Here is an 18,167-nt window from a genome sequence, read left to right on the forward strand (position 1 = left end):
TCCTGTCCCCCTTCTGGCAAAGTAAAAATAGAAATGAGCTGAAAACAGCTTTATTGCCGGCCATTCCCACGTGTAGAAGTTGGGGTGTTGTCAAACTACTAACATTGGCCTCGTGGGAACTCTTGTCATGGATCTTCTCGATCGATTCCACTCTCTAATCACGATAAAATAATTTAATTCCTATCTCGCGCAAAACTGGACGCGTAAACGAACCCGTTTCGTGTATAAAGAAAATGCTTTCGCGTCTCAAGAATTATAATATACAACGAGATTTGAAAATTCATTTTTCTGGTTCCATGGGTGACATGGCGATCGAAGCACGAAGGAATTCCACCACCAGAATGAGCGGTATTTTCACGAATTTTCTACGAAATTATCCTTTTATCACGTACGAAGTATCTCGAAAATTCGAACTCTTGAAAATTATTTTTTTCAAATATCTATGTTTATCTCGAAGAACAGATAGTACGCGATAACTCAAAAACTATAAAACCGAATTTAACAAAATTTGTTACACATATTCTCAATAACATTCTCTAATGATCGACCAAAGATTTTTGGAATTACAAAGAATCGTAAAAATAATTGCAGTTTAGAAAAATGGATCCTTATGATATTTTGTTATGAATATCTCGATAATTTCAACAAAATCTCCCATCAACCCATATAGAATATTATTGAGAATATGTGTACCAGATTAGATTCGGTTGATTGAAACAAGGTTCAGGTATACCGCCATTTTCTCTCTTATAAATGAACATAGAAATTTAAAAAAAATTTTTTTCCAAATGTTCAAGACTACTGTGTACGTGGTAAATAGGTCCTATCGATCGAACGTGTACGTTCCGTGTAAAAAATTCATGAAAAGTCAAGGTGGAGTCAAGATGGAGTAACCCCCTTAAGGGTTGTTAAAAGTGCGCCAAAAGCTGTCGATCTTTCCTTTCCAATGTAAAGTAGCACAAAGGAGTGTGCATATCTGTGTTCCCCGTAAATTCCAAGCTACGCACGCGGAGGGAGCCCCAGTGATCAGAGCAAATTACTGTCTCGCGCGCGCGATATCTTTGATCGAGGGGCGATCGAAGATTGCCCGTTAGCGGTTTCGCGCTTCGCGATAGCCGATAACTCGATACTCACCCGAGCGGTGGTACTGATTGCAGAGTGTTATCCAAGTCCTGTGCGGGGCTGGCGGTATAGCGTTGTCCCGTGGTCGAGACGTCTCCGAGGACCGACAACAGCAACCACGTCGCGAAGAGCAACCCCTCGTTCGGCATCTTGTCGACACGATTCTTTCACGTTTGATCGAACGACTGTTCACCAGTGATCGCGGGGGGCGGTTGGGGGTGTCTGTGCAAAGGTATCCGTCGAAATTCGTTAGCTCGTCGCGCGATCGATGGCCGCTCGTTTCACGCGCATGATTCTCGATCGATCCCTTCAACGCTGCTTCGCGATCGACACCACGATCGGATTCTCGATCATGGTTCTTGGTCGGCCGGATCGCTGGTAATCTGACACTCGCGGAATTCTGAAACGACGGCGTATTTTTTAGAGGATCCTCGTCGCTTTTTCGACGACAATGTCGATGGAAATGAAAAACAGTTTACGCAAGACTGTAAACTCGAGGAAAATGTAATTTTATTCTTGATTAATAGAGACGTAGCTCCCCCTTTTTTTTTGTATAATTATTTAGTATTTCATTATCAGTTTTTGCTTCCTTTTACTTCGTTTCTAATTTAATATTTCATTTCGCAAGCGAGCCGAGAATTTCGCCACGTAAACCGAGCGGAGAGACAACGGGGCGATAATTGCCGCGATTCCGCGCTGACTATGACGCCTTTCCGGAAGCACCAAATTAGTACGATGAGATAGATGGAACTATCTTCTGATATAAATATCCACAATAGCTGTTTCGCTGGCGCGACGAGAGGCAGCCCGTAATTGCGAAGTTAGCTCACGAGTTGATCAGAATTTTAGAAACACGACCGGGGAAAAAACCTGCGACGAAATCAAAAATGCATATTAAACTGTTTTTTTTTTTTTGTTACACTGCCCCGCAAAGTCTTTATTAACAAGTATAAAAATTGTAATATTTGAGGAGAATATGGAGCGTCGATCGGATTATAAATAAACTTGACAAACGAACCGATCATTTATCGCAACGCAATGTCAACTGAACGCTGAGAAAAATTTGAATTTATTATTACGAATTTATGAAATTTTTCTCGTTTTCAGCTATGAAAAAGATATTGTTCCGGAGAGCCTATCGAATAAACCGGTATTCTGAGAGATCGCTGATAAATATAGAACGAAACATTCGTTTTACATTTTAGTGCTCCTGACGGAACCTCCACAGGATGCTCCAATTTAACCGAAAAATCGCCGCGCAGAAATTGCGCTTCCATTCTGCTTTCACCCATTATCAATAGCGTAAAAGCAGTACGAGCAGAGGCTATGATTAAAGTTCCATAAAGCTTGGTATGTACGCGCAAAAGTCGCGCAAAAAGAGATCAGTCTGGTTCGCACGTTCTATTACGACGAGAGTGGATCGAGTCGACGATGACGAGGATATCGGCGCGATAAACTCGATTCGAAAACGCTTGCTTCTCGCCAGCGATTAATTCCTACGTTTCCGCGGGGTGAAAATAGACAATCCGTTTCAGCGAATTCAGGTTTTCCACGGCGATTCCCGACTGTACCAACCGATTGCATATATCGAGGCCTGAAATTTTCGTCTTGAGATCTGCTTGGATTTTAATCAAAATCGGACTATCGATCGTGTAGTTTTCTTTCTTATTTGTCCGATATAATCGTGGCTCGCAAACGCCACAAAAAAAGCTTTAAATATGTGTATCTTACGGAGAATGAAATATGACATAAAAGAGTTCAGTAAGCTTTCTGCATACTTGCACAACATTAATAATGTATTGTTTTAGTCATTATTTTAATTAGCTATTAGTAGCACCATTTAATTTTAGGAATTTAATAAAAACCTGTTTCATTTTTTTATTTTCAACTTAAGGCAACGATATCATTAAACTTAAAAATTTTTTACAATTCGATGACTACAAAATGCTGACAAATAACATCTATAATATATCGATTCAAGTCTTGAAACTAGGTAAAAATGAAACGTTAGATATTTTCTATTATTGTTCATTATTTTAATACGAAATGGCAGGTCACAAATTCGAGTATATTTTTGTGTGAACTTAAATTGAGTCAACAAAACCCTCGAGACTGTTCATAATAGTAATATAGTCTTTAATAAATTTACGATTAGATAATCAACAAACTAAAATGAACTCTTTTACTGACCCAAAGAAGTGATAAATAAAGTACAGATTTTCTTCATAGTGTCATAAATATATTTATCTCTCAACAGACAAAATTAACCTATCGGATCATATATTTGTAAATAATATTTACGATCATTCCATCTCTATAATAACATAAAAAGAATTCTTTCACTGTAATATCCAGATCTCAAAAGAATATTAAATTTTCTATGCAGCTTTAAATTACCCTGGATCCTAAGAGTATTGTAAAGAAAAGAAAACCCCCCCCCCCGACAATAATATATCGTGTCTTCGCCATCACCGACGAGTCCTCGATATCATACCTGTCAACGAAACGATCAACATTACTCCACCGCCAACTACCGATATTCCACAGTGTCACCAATTACACTTCTCGCGTCCAATTAGAATTTTATCCATGTGTATTCGACAATCTCCGATCACCAGTCTGTCGACGATCGACACCCCCAAAAAACGACGTGGACCAGAGCCACCACTTGGTCGGAAAATTTTTGGGGGGGTGGGGAGAGGGGGAACTTGTCGAAAAACGTAAGAAGAGAGTCACGGGTTGGACGAGATCTCGATTATTGCTTAAAAGCGACGCATCCGCGGCACACTTGGCGCGACACGTTCTTGTAACGAGGGATAGGAAAGGAACGTGGGAACGAGTCCCGAAAAGATACGCGGACGGGACTCGACGCGAGACTGGAGCGGCAGATTGTGGACGAGCAGTTCCGACAGAGGGCTCATCCGGAGAGAAGAGGCACTCTTCCCTCGTCTTCGTGCCTACCGGCCCCACCACGCGCCCTTTCCCTCCTTTCCCTGCCCGTTTTCTCGCGACCGCGTCCAGCTGACGACCCGAGGAACACGATCAGCCGCGCCGACGATCCCCAACCCTTCTTTTTCTTCGTCGCTGTCAACGCGATGCGCGTATATGCTGTGCGCGGAGGCACGCGTGACGACGGTACAGTACCGTCCGATTGAAGAAATTTCGGCCCGGATCGATGCAAACCTCCGCGTATATCCGCGCGACACTAAACGCGAACTAAAATCTGGAACGTTTCTCGTTCTACGTTTGGAGAACGGTATTACTGGATTGCTGAGGTTTTTCCGTTGAAAATAAGTCCAAACACGACTTTATTCCGACCAATTCTATTTGTAACGTAATTGTATCGAGAATTATATAATTAAATGCAATCCAAATACAAAGAAATCACAGCCGCATGCATCCAACAGCGACGTTGCTACTAAACAGTTGACGAGTAAAGCGTAGAAACATTGTATATTTTATTTTTTTTATTAATCACACATTACCCAAGATTAGATTTATTAAAAATCGAAACCAAATTTTGAAGAAAAATCGACAGGGGGTAGGTGCCTAACTTTTTCGTCGAAAAAAAATTTCACATCGCTCCAAAAAAATTATTTTTAATTGCGGGGGTCAATTACAATCATTTTTGGTCAATAGACATACCCACGAAATCCTAACCAGTTTCGAGAAACAAATTCACAAAGTGCCTAAATTTTTCGACGAAAAAAAAAATTTCGAATCGTTCTGAAAAAATTATTTTCGGTTCCGGAGGTCAATTACAATCATTTTTGGTGAACACACATACCCCCGAAATCATACATACATTCGAGAAAAAAAATCAGCATGTTGCTGATATTTTCGGCGAAATTAAAAGATTTCGAATCAGTTTGAAAAAAATATTTTTAGATGCAGTATCTCTAAATTTGTCGATTTCTTTCTTAGACTTAGCTATAATGGAAAATACAGGAACGAATGAAAGTACATCAGTAGTTTTGTCAATTGATTCGCCTATGACTGACCACTACAGTCGAGTAACTGATTAAGAAGTGACTAACATATAATTATAATTGAAGGTTATAGGTTATAAACTAAGACCCATCACGACCAACAGTGTCAAAGCCTAAGATGCATCAAAGTGTTACAATGTAGGAAGCTTTCGCAATAATATGCAGTCCAGCGTTATCAAACGAGGCTAAAGCTTCGATTGGGAAACACCAACGACATTGGCCTCTGTGTTCTGGACCAATAATCATGTTAAGGAGCCATCACTTCCGCTCGGTTCAATTGAAAACATCTATTGTCGGATCAGAACTGCGTTATGGAACTTCGCAATTGCGGTCTCGAGGCAGTTTGAAAGAAAAAAAAAAGTGAATAACCTAAGCATTAACTTCCTTCTTGCATTTTATATCGAAGCAGCTTCTAATCAACTCAGAGAAAAGTAGAATGTATAGTATAAATGAAACGATTCAACAACGTTAGAACTAGATGTTTCTTTAAATCAGTTTTCATATCTATCAAGAACCAAACTATGTACGTCATGAATCTATTTATTCGGGTCTTGAACTTGTCACAATCCCGAAACTACTTTCCATTCGAGTTAAGATAAAGGATTTCTTATTCTTAAATGCGTTAATTCTTTACCTAAAAATACATAATTATTTACCTTGGAGTCGATGGGAAAATTATAAAAATTATAATAAAACTTGCCTGGTTAATCGTCGTTAACTTCTTCGTATGATAACTAATTAGCAAAATAATTTTTCAAGAAATCAACTGGTACTATTGCATCCATGCAACAAAAAATTTTATAATTCTTCGAACATCTTCGACGCACATCTACCGAATTCGCTGGTTTCCTGAACCATTATTCACCTGACACTCTTCAGCTTAAATATTTGATAATACAGTCGGTAACAAACGACGCATAAACAGGCCGCGACTCGTTGTTCGTACCTTTCTCACACTGTTATTAAATTCTTCATACGTTTCGCAAAAATGGAGAACCTGTAATTTTGCATTTTGTATGCTTCAGGCGACTGGTTGCATAAATAAACCATAGAGCAAAGAGACGCAAATTAAAACGTCACAGTAAATATTTAAACGCTATTTCACTGATCATACCTCTAACTAATAGACTCCAAAAAATCAATAATACTCGTCAACCTATTATGGTGTCATTTGCATACAAAATCCAACAGATTACATGCACCCTTTAGCTAACACTAATTTTCCATTCTACTACATATCTATCCCTTGAAGGACATAACACGAACGTGTATCGCATGTACAATAAATTTCATATTACCAAGACAAGTCAGATGTATAAGAAAATGATAGGTCTTCGAAATCTCTATAAAAATACAATGGTCAAAGAAACCGTTATAATGCTGCATATTACATATATTATTAACAGAAAATCTTAGTGCTTAGGGAGACAATTCTTTCTGGCAGAAGAAATGTGCATTCGTACCGAAACTGCCATAACAGTTCAATCGTGAATTCGTAACAGAGAACATCTACCAATGTCTCAGATACAAGTTTCGTAATTAGCAGAAGCAATCGACTCGTGTGTATCGGTGTGGATAAAACTAGTGAACGATTCAATATTAGAAGAATGTCTTTCGTCGGTGAGACTTACGTTTTCTTAAACTTGATCGAGTTATATTCTGACCATAAGCAAATGAATCTTTCTACATCAGTCTGACAGTTCATACATCCTTAAAGAACACATTGAAAACATCACAATTTTGTCTAATGTTCATATTATTTTTTTTATACGTCAATGACCCATATGTGCACTTACAACGCTCTGGCTATGTTTAACATGTGTAACAAATGTCCAGCTACAAACTTATACTTTGCAATATTAAAAAATAATCGAATTATGTCTAGGCCTACAACCGGTATATGTTTCGTAAGTATTTCAGGAAAACAAGAAATCTTATGCCACCTTAGGTGATCTTCCACATTACGGGCCACTTAAGAAATTTTTAGTATTCATAGGACAGTATCCACAGCAAACGGATTATACACGTGTTTCTATATATGCCCTGCATTTAGGCACCTACATATCGCTGTTGGTACCACTCGTAAGTGAAACAATATTAAACTGCATGCGTTGTCAGACGAATAGCACATTAATAACAACATCATGTTAATAAAGAAATATACACAACACGCCATGGAAGTGATAATTTTGAAATTGATTTACGTTCCGTGCGAAAGTTTATAGAACTCACCACGTCACTGCGCAACCATGACATTGACAGGGTGCTGGAGGCTCTACCAGTTATAGCTACGGATATTATTACAGTGATGAAAATATCAAACCTTAATTTCAATAGGAGAAAAGTACTTGCACTCTTTATTATAAAATAGAATGTTAACTACGAAACCATATAAAAAGTGATCAATGTTTTGCAGTTCCGAATGTTATATAACCTTGTGATAAATGAGTGGGAATCATTAAAATTGAAAGACGACGCAAAAATTTTGGACGAAATCACCAGAAATGGAACTTATATTGCATTTCTATACAGAAGTAGGTACACCTTTGTAATTTTTAACCTTTTGACTGCGGCGCGTCCTAGGGAGAATCCATCAACATAGATGGCGCGATCGTCGCACGCCTGTCGCTGCGACTGGTGAACAAAAAAGTACCCGCAGATTTAAGAGACCATTCTTACGGTTTAAAAAAATAATAAATGCAAATAAATTGAAATATCCAATTTCTATCCAATTCCATATCGAATCAATTGGTAAAACAGTAAAAGGTGTTATAGTAAAAAAAATGCAAAGGGCGTAAATTTACGCTTTTCGTATAATATTGATAGACTTGTGAAACCGTATACTATATACGCCTTTAGCAGTCAAAGGGTTAATGACAAGCACTCCCATAATGTTTCATAGAACGTTGATACACAATATCTTCCATATTAACGTCGTACCTTTTTCTGTAGCTGAAATAAATTATTGCTTTGTTTTTTGCTGAGCAAAATCATTAATACCGCGAAAATACCATATGATCAATTTCGTGAATAGCACTATGTTCTTTGCAGCCACATTATTGGGATTCTTAGTCTTATTCGCTTTTCTTCCGCTAATGCCTTTGGTTCTGGACATTATCATACCGTTGAATGAGACACGACCAAAACAGCAAGTGTTTAAACTTAACTACTTGGTAGACGGTGACGAATATTTCTATCCCATATACTTTCATTCAGTTTTGTCTTCAGTCCTTGCTGTGACCGTTATTGTCACCATAGATTCCATGTACATGATAATAACTCACCATGCCTGTGGATTATTCGCCATGTGCGGGTAAATGTAAGCGCTGTAATTTAAATGCACGACGTAGCACATTTCTTTAACCGAAATTATTGTTTGCTATAAAAATACACGCAACCTCACGTACGCAAAAATGGTTATAAAAATCCATAACTTAATTTCTTTGCACAATTCCTACTCACGCGTTATGATTAACCGAAATTATTTACATAATAAAAAATCACACACTGACTGCTACTTCTCGCGTATATAAAAGATAAAATTATTATTTCATTAGAATACTTCTAATCGACACAGGAATCAGCTTAAAGATGTGACACAAAATTTGGAAGGGAACAGTGATAACACTACAAAGGAGAAAGCCATATATCAACAGTTCAGGAACTGCGTGCTCATCCACAAAAGAGCAATACAGTTCGTTTTCATTAGATAATAACAAATTACAAGGAAAAGAGAAATAACAGTTTATGAAATATGACTAATACGTTTTATTCTTTTATTTCGAGGTTTTACGAGCACATCAATAATATCAACGAGCGAGCCTTCTTGATTCAAATCGGGATAAACATGATCGCTATCAGCCTGACTGCTGTTCAGGTATGAATAATTTTATAAATAACGGGAAACGTGTTTGAATCACGTGGTGCAGATTTGTTTCGCGAACTAGTCGAAATTTTCACTTACTGTATCGGTTTCATGCCCACCCACAGATTCTTATTCCCATTTAATATTGGTTTGTCTTAAAAATTCATTATTGCTCTTTCATTAGAGGACAGAAAATTTAAAGAGGTAATACCAAACATCGTCAACATTTGTGTTTCTTAGCTGGTTCTGAACCTAGATAACACCAGAGAAGCAATTAGAATTGGTGTTTTCCTCGTGGCACAGCAATTTCACTTGTTCTTCAACAGTCTGCCTGGTCAAAGTCTCCTGGATCACAGTTTTCAATTACTCGACGATTTGTATGCTCTCGATGTGTAGAAAGAAGAACATAGTTCTTACTAACTATACAAATCACGCGAATGTAACATTTTCCGAATATTGTGGCAGATACAGCTCCAATTGGTACCGGGCACCAGTGAGAATGCAACGAGTGATTTACATGATGCAAATAAGATCCGGCATACCGTGTACATTGACTGCAGGTGGATTATACGACATGAACATTGAAAACTTTGGAATGGTACGTATGTATATTCTGAGGTATATGGCCAAACTTTAATAAAACTTACATGAATGAATTATGCTTCGAAGTTTGACCAACTATATCAGAAACATCCTACACAGGCGATAATAGTATAAGTAACTATTGACAAATACGTTTCAAATTTAAGATTTTTAAATCCTGTATGTCGTATTTTACGATGCTGCTGTCATTGAGGGAATAAACCATAATGACTACAAGATAACATCCACAAATAATGATTTGGACTTCGATGTAAAAGTATGTTGTAAAAGAGTAAAATAAATTTGTAAATGTTTACATAAATCTAGTAGTGTTTGATTAAACTGAACATATATTCCGAACCGTTATTTCGCTAGGAACATACAAAATTAAACACCGTAATACTCAAAATTAGAAAAAATAACAGCACTAATCTTATTGCGTAACATGGTCTAAAAGGTTCTCAAAAATAATATAGTGCATCGATCCACTCTAATGTGACGACAGAATCGATAATAAATAATAAAATTGGTAAAATTAGCAAAGTTATAAATGGCGTGGTTTACCTGGTGATAACAGCTCAAAGTGCAATCTCTTTCGGCTGACAATCGATGAACACAGGTAAATCGAAGCACGTTTGCTACAGTTCTATCTCGTTTGCTTTCCCTGTTGGCTATCCCAGAACTTGGAACACTCCTTGTTATGCTTGATAAAGACCGATCACCATGCATCGAACTCGCAACAAAAGCGAGGCGTCTGCCGCATTGCGATTCCTGTGTTTAAAGCAAACAATCGGGTTAGTGTCGTACGGATCGAAAGTGTTAAGGACATAGTGGAGGGGTAAATAACTAACTAGAATAATAGGATCTGTCTCCCACTGAATCTGACAAGATGATTGATTTCGCCCCAACTAAAATGCAAGTCCGCGCACTGTGCTATCACTCGTTTCAAAGTTTCATGTATTTAATTTACCATACGTTCTTCATTCAATTATGGCTGTCACCATGCATAGACATATCAACTGGCAGGTATGTGTTACGTAATTTCCTGATACAGATAGATAAGAAAATTGCTCGCCTCCTTAAAAGAAGACTGTACCACGATGAATATTTAAGTTGGTCAATCGTAGACCTTCGCATCTCTAAAGAAATGTCCTTCCGTGCAGGGCGTAAAGCGATAGTATACTCGTGGATCTTGTACAGGATGCTTCTATAAAGACTCCTTTCGCAGGATCACACAACGCAGGTACAATTGAGTAACATTGTTTTCATTTACTTGTGGGCCGATGTACCTGGGGGAAATATTTAATAAACGCCGTATAATTGGTAAAGATTTAGATTTAAATTTAGAAGTGTTGAAGCAATCGATCTGAAAAGAATGTCTTTCCCAGGTAAGATTAATTTTTTTAATAGGGAGAGAGGAAACATTTTTTAACGATTTCTTGAGCCTGTAGACATGTATTTATAATTTCAATGTGTGCAAGAACAAAGTCAAAACACCATTTTACTATTATATTTACTATAACGTTTGGTCAGTATTTCAGAAGAACAAAAACTGTTATGTCACTTTAGGTGACATTCCACATTACAGATCGCTCAAGAAATTCTTGATTATAATAGGACAGTATCCACGCCAATCGAACTATAAACGGAATACTATATTCATCTCGTATATAACCACCATCGTAAGCCTGATGATACCAGTTGTGAGTGAAATAATATTAAAATATTCACGTTATCAGACGTATATCACATTATTTGATAACATAATGTTAATGAAATCGCATACACAAAACACCACGAAAGTGATAATTTTGAACTTGATAAACGTTCCGTTTGACAGATTATAGAATTCGTCACATCATTGCGCAATAATGACACTGATAGGGTACTGGAGGCTATACCACTTATAGTTACGATTTTCGTTACATTAATAAAATTGTCAAATCTTAACATCAACAGGAATAAGGTACTTAGTCGCTGTATTGTACGATACAATTTTCTGTACAAATCAATATCACAGAGATTGATGTTTTACAGTTCAGAAAGTTATATGACCTTGTGATAAGCGAGTGGGAGTCATTGAAGTTTAAGGATGAAGTAAAAACTTTGGACGAAATCACCAGAAAAGGAAGTAATATTGCATTTCTGTATAGAGGTGGGTACACTGTAATTCTTAGACACAAACACATCCATAATGTTTCATAAAACGTTGAAATCAATGAAATTCGAGAATCACATTATGCCGTTTACAGCCTCTTTATTGGGATCCTTGGTCTTATTTTCTTTTCTTCCACTGATGCCTCTGTTTCTGGACATCGTCCTACCTTTGAACGAAACACGACTAAAACAGCAATTGTTCAAGCTTAACTACTTGGTAGACGGTGACAAATATTTCTATCCCATATACTTTCATTCTATTTGGACCTCAGCCCTTGGTGTGGCCGTTATTGTCACCGTAGATTCCATGTACATGCTAATAACTCACCATGCCTGTGGATTGTTCGCCATGTGCGGGTAAATGTAAGCGTTGAAATTTAAATGCACCACGTAGCACATTTCTTTAATTGAAATTATTGATTGTTATTAAAATGCACGTAACTCTAGGTATGCGGAATGGATTATAAAAATGAATAACTCTAATTTTGTGCACAGTCCCTATTCACCCGTCATGGTTAACTGAAATTATTTACATATAAGATAAAAGTATTATTTCATTAGAATACTTCTAATCGACACAGGAATCAGATTAAAGAAATGACACAAAGCTTCGAAGAGAACAATGATAACACTACAAAGGAGAGAGCCCTGTATCAACAGTTCAAGAACTGCGCGCTCATTCACAAAAGAGCAATACAGTTCGTATTCTTTAAGTAACAAAAAATTACAATGAAAGACAAAGAACAGTTTATAGAATATGACTAATACGTTTTATTCTTTTATTTCGAGGTTTTACGAACTCATTAATGAGATAAACCAAAGAAGCTTTTTGCTACAGATCGGGCTGAACATGATCGGTATCAGCGTGACAGCTGTCCAAGTAAGAATAATTTTATGAATAACGAGAAACGTGTTTGAATCACGTGTTACAAAGTCGTTATGAGTCTGTATTATACCCAACACTGATTCTTTATCCCAGTTACTGTGGGTTTATCTTAAAAATTTCTATTGCTCTTTCATTGGAGAACAGAAACGAACCCGACTTTTGATAATTTAAAAAGGTAATACCGAATTTCACCAAGATTTTTGTTTCTCAGATGGTTATGAACCTAAATAACATCAGAGAAGCATTTAGGATTGGTGTTTTCCTCGGGTCACAGCAATTTCACCTGTTCTTCAACAGTCTGCCCGGTCAAAGTCTCGTGGATCACAGTTTACAATTACTCGACGATTTGTATGCTCTCGATGTGTAGAATGAAGAACATAGTTCTTAATAACTATACAAACCACGCGAATGTAACATTTTCCGAATCTTGTGACAGATACACCTCCAAATGGTATCAAGCGCCAGTGGGGATGCAACGAGTGATTTACATGATGCAAATAAGATCCGGCGTACCGTGCACATTGACTGCAGGTGGATTGTACGACATGAACATAGAAAACTTTGGAATGGTACGTAACAAGATAGCACGTGTAAAATGTTTCTGAGGTATATGGCCAAACTTTAATGAAACTTGAATGAATTCTAAATTTGATCAAATATATCAGAAACATCCCACACAGGCTATGATAGTATAAGTAATTGACGAATGCGTTTCAATTTTAAGATTTTTAAATCCTGTATGTCGTATTTTACGATGCTGCTGTCGTTGAGGGACTGAATCATCGTGACTACTAGAAAACGTCAATAAGTAACGATGTAGACTTCGCTGTAAAAGTATATTATAAATTTAGTAAAAAATAAATTAAATTGTCAATCTTTACATTCCTGTATTAGTGTTTGGTTACACCGAACGTTCATTTCGAACCGTTATTTCGCTGGGAACAATTAAACACCGTAATACTCAAAATTAGAAAAATTCTAAGCACAAATCTTATTGCGTAACATCATTTAAAAGATTCTCGAAAATGGTATAGTACATGGATCAATTCTGATATGACAATAGAATTGACAATAAATGATAGAATTGATAAAATTAGCAAAGTTATAAAATGGCGAGGTTTACCTGGCGATAACTGCTCGAAGTGCAATTTCTTTTGGCTGACAATCGGTGAACGCAGGTAAATCGAAGCACGTTTGCTACAGTTCTATCTCGTTTGCTTTCCCTGTTGGCTATCCCAGAACTTGGAACACTCCTTGTCATGCTTGATAAAGTCCGATCACCATGCATCGAACTCGCAACAAAAGCGAGGCGTCTGCCGCATTGCGATTCCTGTGTTTAAAGCAAACAATCGGGTTAGTGTCGTACGGATCGAAAGGGTTAAGAACGTACTGGAGGGGTAAATAACTAACTAGAATAATAGGATCTGTCTCCCACTGAATCTGACAAGATGATTGATTTCGCCCCAACTAAAATGCAAGTCCGCGCACTGTGCTATCACTCGTTTCAAAGTTTCATGTATTTAATTTACCATACGTTCTTCATTCAATTATGGCTGTCACCATGCATAGACATATCAACTGGCAGGTATGTGTTACGTAATTTCCTGATACAGATAGGTAAGAAAATTGCACGCCTCCTTAAAAGAAGACTGTTCCACGATAAATATTTAAGTTGGTCAATCGTAGACCTTCGCATCTCTAAAGAAATGTCCTTTCGTGCAAGGCGTAAAGCGATAGTTCTCTCGTGGATCTTGTACAGAATGGTTCTATAAAGATTCATTGGTACATTCAAAGGTAAACGAACAATCAAAGTATCGAAAGAATTAATCTCGAGAGAATATCTTTCGCAAGTAAGAGTTATCACATTTTAACAGGAACATGGATCATTTCTGAAACTACTATTCTGATATATTTTTATTATCTGTATATCACTGATCTATGTTTATCGAACGTTTAGTGCTTCATTATCGCGGAAGAGAAGATGGCAGTGTATTTGACATTCCTTATTACAAAGTTCTCAGAAAGTATTTAACACTTACGGGGTCGTATCCATCCGAAGCGAACCTGAAAAATAAAATCAAAGTTATTGCGTGGATATGCACGATCATTACATTGATAATGCCTACGGTAAGTGGAACACACGGATTCGTAATGTTTGTTATTAATTGGAAAAACTGGCAACTTCTGAATATCAAAGTATGTAATCTTAAACAATCGAATTATGCAATTGTGTAGATATTTCAAATGTACATATCGACAATCAACAATAATATGGACGATGTCGTCGGCTGCCTACCGCATTTGACAACACCCACACTTAGCATTATAAGGTTACTGAGCCTTCATTTTAATAGAAAAAATGTACGTATACACTCGATTGTAAATGCAATGTTTTAAATACACGTAAACATAAAAAATCAAAACATTATAGATAGAACAAGTATTTGCTTTCGTGGAGGAGGAATGGGAATTATTAGAAATCGAAGGTGACGTGCACATTTTGGATGAAATTACTAGAGATGGGAGTCGAATTGCACAATTATACAGAAGTAGGCTCTTTTTTTGGAATTCTTTGTGGCTTCAAAGGTTTTATACAATTATTTTCAGGCACCTTGTTAACGAGTTTGGTAATATTTATATTGCTTCCGATGTCCAACCCCATGTTGGATATCGTTGCAGCGCTCAACGAAACCAGGCGTCGCGAGCCATTATTTAAACTTTATTACTTCGTGGATGGCGATGAACACTTTTACCCGATATATTTTCATTCGTGTTTGACCTCGATCGCTTGTATACTAATGGTAGTCACCGCTGACTCTTTGTACATGATTCTAGCTCATCACGCCTCTGGAATGTTTGTCGTGTGCGGGTAAATATGGCTGGCAGAAGTTGGAAGCAACGTAGCAGTTTGTATTCACGATTTATTATAAGGATGCACTCTGCGCTGTACAATTCGAATAGAAAAAGAAAGCTAAACATAGTTGTTCTTTTTCTATTCTGTATTTTTACAAATGGCCACTACATTTTGAAAGTAATCGAGAAGAGTGAAAATACAAAGATATCGAACGATATTTTGTGGTAAATTGTTATCGTGTACGGATTAAACGTACACAAAATTTCAGTTCGATTCCAGATCATCCATTTTCTAATCATTTTCTGATTATTTTCAAATGTACTACTTTCATGGACAATGAAATATCGTTTGTTTATTCAAGTAATTCTGCTAAATATAGATATAAAATTAAGAATGCTACAGAAATTAACAATGACAATAAAAATGGACGCGTCGAGAGGGACAGTGTGTATCGAAAAGTCAGACAGTGCGTGATCGTCCACAAAAAAGCCATTCGGTATGCAATTATTACTACAAAACTGTAAAACAAATGAAACTATTTATGGAACTCCACTGATTCATTGGTTTTTAAGATTTTTCAAGTTTCTGGACCGAATGTACAGAAAGTATTTTTTAATCGAAGTCGGAGGTAGCATCATCGGTATCAGCGTCACAGCTTTTCAAGTAAGAAAGTCTATTTGCAAAGGCTATTTATAATAAATTAAACAAATAAATTGAAACAAATTAATCAGGCTGTAGTGCACATCGACCAACCCGAGGAATCTCTCAGATACGTTATATTCTTCGTTGCCTACATGTTTCAATTGTTTTTCATCAGTTTACCCGGGCAAATACTCTCTGATCGCAGTTCGGAAATCGCAACAAACATGTGCGTATCGAATACACCGGAAATAGAAATATATACTGTTTTTTGAAGCTAATTTTATTTCTACTGCAACAGGTACAACTCGGAATGGTATCGAACCCCAGTGGAAGTGCAAAAAGTACTGTTGCAACTACAAATGAGATCGAGTATATCCTGCGAGCTATCTGCAGGAGGAATATACAACATGAACATAGTGAATTTTGGAGCGGTACGTGATATTTATGCAAACGGTGAAACTAAATTTCTAGTTGATGGCATAAATAATAATTAATAACCCGTACTCTTTGATTTTAAGACTTCTAAAACGTGCATGTCGTATTTTACGATGTTGCTGTCGATGAGGGAGTAATTTGTTATTTCGTTGCACAAAGTTGTTTTGTTGGAGACGAATGCTATACTGATTAATCGACCTACGAGTACTAAACTCACATGTGATTTACATAATACTCTAATCAAATAGTCTTGTTATCAAGATGTGTGTATAAAAATTTTGTTTTCAAAATGCTTTTATTTACAAAGATACTTCTAAAACGATCAAATATTTTCGATATCGTCTTCCACTGTATGTCTATGGAGGGGGAGTACGCGATTACAGGGAGAAAGATACTATTTTTACATCGTGAATGACACCATACAATTAATTCCATATCCTCACTTGTTACCTTCTTATTACATTGACTGTCCATCAACAGAAACCATAGAAACTCTGTTCTAGGTATAGAAAGACCGTTCTGTGTTCTGTCATTGATTATTAATTGTTTTCCTCATCAAAATGCAGAAAGAGTCTTTTAGAAACTCGTACGAGTGGTATAATTTCTGTTGCGTTGCGTCGATATTTAATTATTCAAATAAATTAACTTTTTGACTTGTAAAGGAGGTAAGTATTGTGATCGACATGGATTTCAAAACAATCTTTTTTACGAGAAACACATTTCATCCTGATCGAGTTTCGATTATTACAGAAAAATAATATTTCTTTAACGTCCATATAGACATACTAAAGCTGGAAAATTGTCAACGAAAATAATTAATTAAAAAATTAATATCGATGATATTTAGTTTGCAAAAAGAACTCTATTTCTTGAAGACACCACCCCTTGTTTTGACCAATCAAAATGATGAAAAAGATTTTCAGAATCAAATTTTCAAAGAGTTGTATTCATAATTATTAATTTGTCTTAAGGATCTGTCCCGTTAATATAATTTTACCGTCATTTTTCGTTCAGAAATATTAGTCTCTGATCTTCTTGAAACCATGGTGCAAATTTTATTAACAACGATGATCAAACGTAACATAACAATGCAGTGACATAAACTAAATACGACTGAAGAAATTCCAAACGAAGATATTAAAAAATAAACTTGAAAAAACTCAACTGTACTTTTACATTTTTCGTTCAACATACACAAACAATTCATTTTATAAAAGATTCTTTTAAAGAACTGTGCATTAAAATATTCAAACAAAGTATAGATCGTGTTTCTACTTTTGAATACGTCCGTTTTTCTTTATTTCCACGCCAATTTTCATTGTCACTCTTTTATGAGCGACTGTATATACATACCTGATCTTCCTTTGTATAATATTAACCTACCCCTTTCACTCTACGATTCACTGCACGAAATTTGTCTTGCAAACAATCGCGTGGATGAGCCACACAATAAAAACCCGTAAGAAATCGCAGCATCAAATATTTAAACAATGTACTGTTCACGCGCATATCTCGTGACGACTCCCGACTAGTAATTAGATATCACCCGAGCAATAATAATTGTCAACCTATTGTAGTGTCAATCAATCCCATTTAAATTACACAGAATAAATTTTCCCTTTGCCCCGACAGGAT

The 18,167-nt window shown here is 36.6% G+C and overlaps 2 protein-coding genes across 2 annotated transcripts in view; one reads left to right on the forward strand and one right to left on the reverse strand.

Moving 5' to 3' along the window:
- Nucleotides 1-3,966, reverse strand: part of LOC122399604 (fibrillin-2-like) — a 36,723-nt gene extending 32,757 nt beyond the window's left edge. The window contains exons 1-2 of the mRNA XM_043400398.1: nucleotides 3,617-3,966; nucleotides 1,135-1,522 (exon numbers count right to left, since the gene is read on the reverse strand). Coding sequence (XP_043256333.1) covers nucleotides 1,135-1,271 — 137 coding nt within the window. The 5' untranslated portion in view covers nucleotides 1,272-1,522; nucleotides 3,617-3,966. The remainder of the gene's footprint in view (nucleotides 1-1,134; nucleotides 1,523-3,616) is intronic.
- A 3,022-nt stretch (nucleotides 3,967-6,988) lies between these two features.
- LOC122399655 (putative odorant receptor 71a) lies at nucleotides 6,989-9,849 on the forward strand. The gene is made up of 9 exons (XM_043400493.1): nucleotides 6,989-7,007; nucleotides 7,060-7,193; nucleotides 7,528-7,645; nucleotides 8,163-8,424; nucleotides 8,689-8,805; nucleotides 8,898-8,988; nucleotides 9,217-9,353; nucleotides 9,442-9,574; nucleotides 9,726-9,849. Exons 1-9 carry the CDS (start codon nucleotides 6,989-6,991, stop codon nucleotides 9,777-9,779), a joined length of 1,065 nt encoding a protein of 354 aa, XP_043256428.1. The 3' UTR covers nucleotides 9,780-9,849.
- Nucleotides 9,850-18,167: the final 8,318 nt, after the last annotated feature.

The sequence above is a fragment of the Colletes gigas genome, unplaced genomic scaffold (genome assembly GCF_013123115.1).
Source record: "Colletes gigas isolate AHSC1104 unplaced genomic scaffold, ASM1312311v1 Colletes_gigas_Sc00014, whole genome shotgun sequence".
In the NCBI taxonomy this organism is placed as follows: Eukaryota; Metazoa; Arthropoda; class Insecta; order Hymenoptera; family Colletidae; genus Colletes; species Colletes gigas.